Below are 9,091 nucleotides of genomic sequence, written 5' to 3'. Positions count from 1 at the left end.
CATATCCCAGGAACATGTGGCAATGGTATATCCTGGACAGGGTGCCAATCAATACATACATCCAATTTCTTAGATTTTCTTCATATTAAACATTCAAGCATTTCTGGATATTGGAACATTGGATCATGGAACATTTTATGAGAAAATATTATTTAAAAAATAAGTTAACTGAGGTTAGCACATTTGCTTCACACCTCCTGGGTTCTGGTTTTTATTCCGACCTCAACCCTTTGTACACAGAGTTTGCATTTTTTCCTTATGCTTCAAGGTTTTTTCAGGGTAGTTTCCCAAAAGTCCAAAGACATGTAGGTGGATTGGTCTCTAAACTGTCTATAGTGTGTGAATGAGTGTGTGCGTGTGACCTGTGATAAACCCCCGCTTTGTGCCCCAAGTGCCCTTGGATAGACTTTAGGTTTCAAGTTCAATTTCAAGTTTCTTTAATTATCATTTTCGCTACATGTTGAGACATGCAGTGGAACGAGATGTCGTGTCTCACAGGTCAAACGGTGCAACATCCATAGAGACATTAAACAATTAAACAAGACATTTATAATTTATAGGAAAATTGCTAAAGAAAATGGATGGATGGATGGATGATTCTTCTGTTACTTCACCATGTGATGATTGATACCACTCGTGGGAGTGGAGGCTTAAGTGGTCAAGGCTCTGGGATGTTGATCGGAAGGTCGATGTTCAAGTCTCAGCACTGCCAAGCTGCCACTGTTGGGAAAATTGAGCAAGGCCCTTAACTCTCCCTGCTCCAGGTGCGCTGCAACATTGCTGCCCCTGCATTCTGACCCCAACCTCCTCGGTTGGGATATGTGGGAAAAAAAAAGCATTTCACTGTGATGTAATGTATATGTGACAATAATAAAGGCTTTTATGCTCTGATTTCAATTAGAAACACCTGTATACCTGCTTATTCATGCAGTTATGCAGTCTCCTGTGATTTCCAACCGACTGGCTAGCCTCAGATTCCTGTTTTTGCAGAGTAGTCAATTGAGTTACTGTAGCTATCCTGTCAGAATGAATCAGTTTGGGAATTGTCATCAGAAAAGCCCTCACTGGTTAGGTTAGGTTAGGTTAGGTTAGGTTAGGTTAGGTATTAGGGCATTAATACTCCATATAATATGTGCAACCCTTCACCTGAAAGTCAACATTTTGAGCCTTTATATCAGTGAGAAGATATAAAGTGGAATGAATCTGCATGACCTAGAAACAGAATACTGTCGACTGCCCTTGCCAGATAAGTCCCCCTATGGAAGGTACCACGGATAACAAGGGTTAGCTGACAGAAAATACTTTCACTTGCTGAAAAAGGCAGGGCACATATGATAGCACAAAGGCTTTATATACTGTAATAGAATAAAATCTGAACGAGTAACTCAATACTGTAGGGATTTATCATATCAGACAAGACCCAGAGTGTAGACTGTTCATCCAAACTATAGTAGCAGTGTGCAAGAAAAGAAAAATCTAAGACATTTTAATAATAATATTATCCTAATGTATAACGTAGATCTAGCACTCCTGAAGTAATGGTATCCCAAGGAATAATGTGAGAAGCTGGAGATAAAACAGACCGAAAAGGGGAGTAAATATTATGAAAGTTTAAAAACAAGGATATCCTGTAGCTGATACAGTAGGAGATATTGCGATTGTGCTGATTAAGCTAGAATACTGGCTGTAAAATTTCCAGTCAGAACATTATTATTCCAGAAGAATTCCTAGGAAGCGTTAACAAAAAAAAAAAACCTAAGCAATCTCTCAGTTCTCTGGTGGGAGGAGCAGGTATCCACCGTGAATGTCCCGCAAGATTGACTTCTGCTTTTTTGTCACACAATACTAAAAATAATCAGCTACATTTTCAACCTTTAAACAGGTAGACAGGATAACTCCCTAAAAGAGCAAGTGCACTAGTGTTCATATTAAAATAGATTGTGTAACTTCAAACTTTAATAATACCTTTTTATTTTTCTGGCCCAGAAAGTAGCTCCACCCCAGCTCATAAATGGTATCGTTTTATTCAATTGTTTGTAGCTTTACTGACCTGCAATGTGTGGACAGTTATATTAAATGTTCCCTTTATAATGTTTAAATGTATTTCTCTCCTTATATTAATCATGTAATATCAAAGATAACAATATCGTCTTATATTTGATGCAGCTAGTTGTAGAAAGGAACTGCACAATTAGTTAAAACCTTTCATTTTATATTAAAAAACAGATTATATGGTACCTATGGAGAAATTCTTGGAAATTGAAGGCTTTAAAAAATGACCACTTGCTCCTTTACTGAAATTAGACCTGGTAATAAAGCAGATATCCACCGCAAGTGTATGACAGATATATCCTTTATGAGCTAGTTTTGCTTTTTGTCACACTAATCACTTTACAAACAAATAAGCTGACAGATCTTTGTGATTTGCTTTGTTTTTATCCATAAATGGTTGGACATTTATATTAAAGGTGCCCTTTGTAATGTTTGATTGAATGTCTGATTGACTACTAAAAATCATATGATGTCAAAGACCCCTTAGAACATTTGTCATGTGTAATACTGCTATGCAAGAGACCATTGCTAGTTTTTGTATTTTAGCTATTATTTTATATATTTTTAGCTCAGGTATTTGTTCCATGCCCAGATGATCTAAGATTTTGCTTTGAAATCCAACTCATGAGGCAAACCTAGTTTCACTGGTGGGTGTGTGGTTGTTTGGGTCATCTTACATGAAGCAGAGGGCTATTAAAATGACAATTTGATACTTTTACAATTTGAAGTCAAGCCTTGTTCTACCAAACAACACAGTGATTACCTCGAGCTTACTGATCCTTTGACGAACCTGACACCCTAATCAAAAACACCTTTAATGCAAGGTTTTTTGCATTCTGGGACTAGGTCCAAAAAGGCTTCTAAAACAGCCATATGGCAATTATCTTTCCTGCTAAGAATGAAATTGTATGAACTATTCCCTCTGCATAAGTGATATTGCTATTCAAAGCTGGAGCTTACTGGAAGACTCGTTCTCGGGTTGGCTTTTAAGTCATGAGTTGAATGCACTGATGTGTATCAAATACAAGATGATCTAATATGGTCTTTGGTTTCTCCCTTCTAACTCTGCCATGCAGCAAGATTCTGTCATGCAAGGAAATTAACGTAGTTTGAACATCCTTAGCTTTTTTGCAAACGATTGCTTTATTCCTTTGCCAATACGGTTCCTACTTCTATTACAATAAGAAGTTCATGAATGACCTACATCTCATTATGCATTTATTGACCAGAGTGCAAAAGTCAGACTCATTTATTATCTGATGCATGCTCAAATCTCACTCCATCTCCATTCTCCTGCATGATTTTCTCTTTCACTAGTTCCGATAGCTCTACTCTTTTCATGTGTTAAGCTCCAAAATGTCAAATGATCTTGAAATCTGATCACAAATAGACTCTCTGAAGCAGGATGCCCCATGCCCCTAAACCTCACCCTCTTTCCTTTCTCTGCATTGCTGGTCGGGGCTATCAGTATACATGTCTCTCGTCTTCAGTTACCTCATAGCAATGGAGCCTGTCCATTATTCTACTCCACCGACACCGCAATACCCATATCACATTTGTCCTCTTCAGCTAATGCTATTGAGTGAAATCTGAATGAGAGTTAAATTGCTTTTGGCCTGTGAGGAAGAGTGAAAAAAGGCACTTATAAAACACCTTATGATGTTCTTATATATTGATCATTTCACCTTTTTTCCTAATGCTTGTCTTGGCTAATAACAGGCTTAAGATTAGTCTGTATTATTATATGTACAAATTGGCAACATAATTATTCCTATTCATACAAGTGCTGAAGGAAGACAGTCGGAATGATTCCTGCTAGAATGATCATCATACATGACTCAATCATACATAGAACTAAATATTCCTTACGGATCTTTGGCTAATTACCGCTTTCTTTAACTTTTGTTCTGGGAATCATGTCTGTCAAATCATACTCTAATAGGTTTCACAGATTAACACATTAAGGGCTCCTCAAGAGGGATAACACATATTCGACACACACTTGACTTTTGTTACAGAGCGGGTTCTCCTCATGCTCTATGGATCAGCTATTCTAATTCGTCAATAAACCTCGGATGGGCTTTGTATCCACTGCCACCCTGACCATAATAAATCACTTTCAGTAACTGGACACGTATTGCACCATAGTACTTTGCATATTATTTTGGAAGTGTTTGTTGTCTTGAATATTTTTATCAGGCCAGATATCCATAACAGTCGGTCATAACGGCTAGCCAAACATAACAAAAATATTTTGCCCAAAAATATTGTAAACAATGTTAGACCTTAAGGGAAAGGTAAAGGTAACTTCTTTGGAACTATGAGGTTATATCTGGACCCATAAACTGTTGCGTGAACCCTTTTCTTGGTACGTAATGTTTTCCATGTTTCTTTCTTTAATTGTTTATTTGTTTCTTAATAATGAGATGTTATATTTGCATAGCGTAAAATTATTGCGTCACAATGCGCATTTGCATACTAGTCAGTACGGTATTACGCGTACCTCCAACGGGCTCCTGTGATTGGATTTCAGGACGGTGACGTCAGCGCTTCCCAAAGTTACGGAAGTTGAAAGTTGTTTTTTTTTCTTTCCCGACTCTGTTACGCGGATCTGTCTTTGCGTGGAAGGAAGCTCAAGCGAGGTACAAAGAAAATGAACATTTCTATAAACAAAATAGATTAGTTTAGAGTTTGCGGACGTTTTTGGGGGGCATTTGGGGGCATTTAACCCCTTGGAACCACTTTTCTTTGAAGAAAGAGGAAATAAAATAGTAAAAAAATAATAAAAATGTGGGATCAGGAGGAATTTGAGAAGCACTGGAGGAATGAATTTCCAGACGGAGAGGTGCCCAGGATGAACCTGACCTCCGTGGAGGATATCGCGAACGAGCTGGAGATATGTAAAGCGCGGCTGAAAAGCCTGCAGCAGGAGCTGGCGATGGAGAAGTTCAAGGTGATCTACCTGCAGACCACCATTGCGCAGAAGAGGAAAAGTTACGACGCGGAGAGATGGGGCACAAAAGAGCACGACGCGGAGAGATGGGGCACCAAAGTGCACGACGCGGAGAGATGGGGCATCAAGGAGCACGACGTGGAGAGCTGGGGCAACAAGGAGCATGACGCGGAGAGATGGGGCACCAAGGAACATGACGCAGAGAGATGGGGCACCAAGGATCACGACTTGGAGAGATGGGGCACCCAGGAGCATGACGCGGATGTCGTGGCCACCAAACAAGCAAACACGCACGGGGAAAGCATGCGCGCTCCTCCGGGGATCAAGCTGCACGCAATCGTGTGCAAGAGCATGGAGGAGCCGGTCAGAGGAAGCAAAACTGGTAAACCCATCCTGGTTCCTCCGCGTAAAAAGTCCGCTTTGGTGAAGGAAAACACTCCAGGTTCAGGTACCTCATATCTCCATGGTGAATGTGGTAGAAGGAGACGGGAATCGGAGCGCGACAGCGACAAAGATTACGACGACGTGGAGCTAAACGAGAACTTCGTGCGGAAGAACTTGATCGATCAGAAGATGCGGGAGAACCGCAACTCGTCACTCAGACCATTTCGGTATAGTAGGGATTTTGATTCTGGGGATGACGGGAGATTATCGCCGTCTGTCCCGATCCGAGGGAGCTACGGTTCGGGCCGCAGCACACCGGACAGGCGAAGCGACGGATACCTCAGCTCCGAGCATGAAGACTCCTCATCAGTAGGTAAGTTAAAGGTGAAATAATGGACAAATAACGTAGAAGACCCAATGGGTTAAACAGTTTCCTTATCAAAAGCATAGAAAACTCAAACTATTTAACTAAAACTATCTTCCAGCCCAGAAAGATTTTGTCTTTGGGTATCAGTTATTTTCTAGACCACATGTTCCAACTGAGACATGGGGGGCTGAGCTTCATGAACACTGGCTGGAACAATATAAATGTCAAACCATTCCTAACCCTTTGAGACCTAATTTTCAATTCAATTCAAGTTTATTTGTATAGCGTTCTTTACAGTTGACGTTGTCTCAACGCAGCTTTACAGAACATAAACATAGAACCAAAGGTGCTTGAATTTTGTCATACAAAATTCACGATTTAATATTAGATATATTTAAATGTGTTTGTATTTATGCCTAATGAGCAAGTCTGAGGTGACTGTGGTGAGGAAAAACTCTCTTGAATCGTAAAGGAAGAAACCTTGAGAGGAACCAGACTCAAAGGGGAACCTCATCCTCATATGGGTGACACCGGAAGTGTGTTTATAAATATACAGTCCGACAAATGTTGTATTGATGAGGAGGTTGTTGTACTCAAAGACCACATGGAGTTGGCATTTCCTCTTTAGCATAGCAGAGTCTAACTGGTGCTGGTAAATCTCTAGAGGATCAGGATCACAGAGTCAGTCTCCTCTCAGTGGAGGTCTAAAATATTAATGGCACAATCTTATCAAATACACCTTTAAAATGTGGTAATGACGGAGATTAGTTATTAGTTGAATGATTAAATGAATACCTTTTTTCTTTATTGAGCCCACCCCATTTTCACCCATGTACACAAAGCTATGCCTTCAAAACATATGCTGGTTCACATGAGATCGTTTTATGCACTCGGACATCCAAACAAGTCACAAGCTCTATATAAACATGCAGCACCTCCTGATTATTTATGAAAGTGTGAAAGAGTGTCGGGGAGTATCTGTGAAATGAACGACATGAGTATAATCAAAATGCAAACAAACATCGTTTTTCAACTTTTTTTCAGCTATGTAGTACACTTGTTCTGAGATAATGTTTTACACTTTAATTTTGTGTACTAGCAAGAATTAAAAAAAGAATTTCGACTGTACCTTTAATCCTGACAAAGTAACGCTCCCCAGCCCAGACAGTTTTCATTCTCTAAAAACTTTCACTCAACTTGTGTATTCAGGGCCCTTGGAATATTGCCAGCTTCCATGTTGCAATTTGCCACCCCGTTGAGGAATCTCGCTTATTTCCGTTTCCATCAGAGCTCTTTCGAAATTATCTCTTATTAGCTGAGCCTGCAGGTTTACAGGTTTGTGTTTAAAAATATTAGAGGCATCACAGCAAGACTATTTGTTTTCACGATCACATACAAGAAATCATAGTCATTTATGGTATAAGAGTATAAAGGTCCTATTAGAGGTGTTGGGAACCTATACTGACAATTGTTAATACAGGTGTTGCTCATGGTTTGAATGTAGTTTTTAAAGGTTTGGGTGATTTTTTTATAGTACAGGATTAGCCTATCCTTATGACAAAGCAGTACAAAATCGGCAGTCACATTATGGTGGAATTATAATTACACTGTGAGGAGTGAGTATGAAACCAGATCCATCTCACTATGAAACCTGAATTCCCCAAATTCAGTGTGTCAGCTTTAGCCCTTGTAACCATTTAAAATTTTATTACATTTTGTAAGTGACATACCATAAATCTATTTTTATTTAGGTAAGTGATGTACCATAAATTTATACATACATATAAAGGGAGTTTTTCTGTCCTTTATATGTAGACACTATGTTCTTCTAGGTAATTGCCTAGTCATTGTCACAACTAGTGTCGGGTAAAGTAAAAATTACTTATTTTGATTAATGTTTGTTATAAATACTTTAAAACTTTAAGAGACAACATGTTGCCATTGTAAAGTGCTTTTATCAAGATTCTTTAGGTCAGCAGTGTCCTGGGGAAAAATACCAAAAATTAGCTAATGGCTAAAAACAAACCAATCACCTCAGGAGTCACCTGAAAGCCCATCCCCCATTCACATCTCTGCTCTGCCTTTGAAAACACAAAAAGTGCTAATGTGGAGACCCGATTCAGTATCAGCAGCTGTTACACACCTTATTCAATTTAAATGGACTGTGTGACTAGCCAAAATAAACAACGATCTATATTAAAACAGCTATCAAACATGATTGTTGCATTAAGGCTGAGTTAAAGATACTTTTTGCTTGTACTAGACAGCTAGCTATCTGATTAGTGAGTTGAGTTAGCTATTTTTATGTTTTGGTATTGTGTACTTGGGAAATATATATTTGGTAACAAAGAAAATAATAGTAAAATATTAATATATGCACGAATAGACATTTTAATGACCAGTTGTAAAACTGTGAAGCTAATTACAACTTTATCAGTCCAATCATTTGGAGTTCTCTTAGGCTGTTTTTTTTACCCATGTCTATTCTCACAGACAATGTGATTTCCATCAGTTTTGCCTAGTAAATACGCAATGTCTGTTAGGATGTTGTGTCTACTTGTTAATTTGGAAAGTCTTCTACAACCACACCTGTAAGCACCACATACAGAGGAGGAAAGAGAGACTTTCTGGCACTGGAAGCAATTTGCACACATTAATGAGCCATATGTCAAGTTTATAATATCCAGTAAACAGTAGGGAAAAATCATGGTATACTAAATGTATCACTTATTACCACAATAAAGGATAAGCCTGCTACTGCATTTTGTAAAGCATTTAATCATTTTAATCAAAGAAATCTGTTGCATTTGTAAGGAATGATACAGAACGAGGAATTTCCCAGTAAACGCAAAGCTAACTCTCTGCAAAGTTTGGTTGCTAAGTGCACTGATACTTCACAGACAAAATGTGACATACTGTGAAATGGTGAGTGTTCTTTTTGTTCAAGTTTCGTTCAAAATCTATTAGCCAACACACCCACATAGCAAACATTAACATAACAAGGTAGGTCAGAGGGGAAGTAAAGAACAGAGGTTGATGCTATTCTAATTCAGAGTTGCTCTGACAGAGGTGTTTGATCACATTTTCTGTGAGGAAATTTGTTTATTTAGTGTTTTAAGGAGGAACCTTCAGTGCTGGTCATTTGTAAGCTCATAGGGTTTGTTTTCTGATGAAGTTTGAAGTTTTCTGATATGGAAAGTCTCCAGTTCCGGAGGGGTTGTGGTTTCTCAGTAACATGACAAACTGCATTTTTTTGTATCATTATCTTCAAGAGGTGGGAAGTGGGAAAAGAGGCTGGTGAAACAACTACTTCGTTTATACCCACTTAAACATGC

The 9,091-nt window shown here is 38.8% G+C and overlaps 1 protein-coding gene and 1 long non-coding RNA gene across 2 annotated transcripts in view; one reads left to right on the top strand and one right to left on the bottom strand.

Annotated features, from left to right (window-relative positions):
• Window positions 1–420: 420 nt before the first annotated feature.
• Window positions 421–7,289, bottom strand: LOC113663450. The gene is made up of 3 exons (XR_003445500.2): window positions 6,886–7,289; window positions 916–1,018; window positions 421–804 (listed from the first exon to the last, which is right to left on the bottom strand). It is a non-coding gene; the product is annotated as an uncharacterized LOC113663450 (long non-coding RNA).
• The window catches only part of abr (ABR activator of RhoGEF and GTPase), a 113,452-nt gene continuing 108,988 nt past the window's right edge, over window positions 4,628–9,091 (top strand). The window contains exon 1 of the mRNA XM_047808954.1: window positions 4,628–5,762. Coding sequence (XP_047664910.1) covers window positions 4,841–5,762 — 922 coding nt within the window. The 5' untranslated portion in view covers window positions 4,628–4,840. The remainder of the gene's footprint in view (window positions 5,763–9,091) is intronic.

Source organism: Tachysurus fulvidraco, chromosome 26, assembly GCF_022655615.1.
Source record: "Tachysurus fulvidraco isolate hzauxx_2018 chromosome 26, HZAU_PFXX_2.0, whole genome shotgun sequence".
NCBI classification, from domain to species: domain Eukaryota; kingdom Metazoa; phylum Chordata; class Actinopteri; order Siluriformes; family Bagridae; genus Tachysurus; species Tachysurus fulvidraco.
Note: the sequence above shows the minus strand (reverse complement) of the source record. Positions and strands in the feature narration are given on the sequence as shown.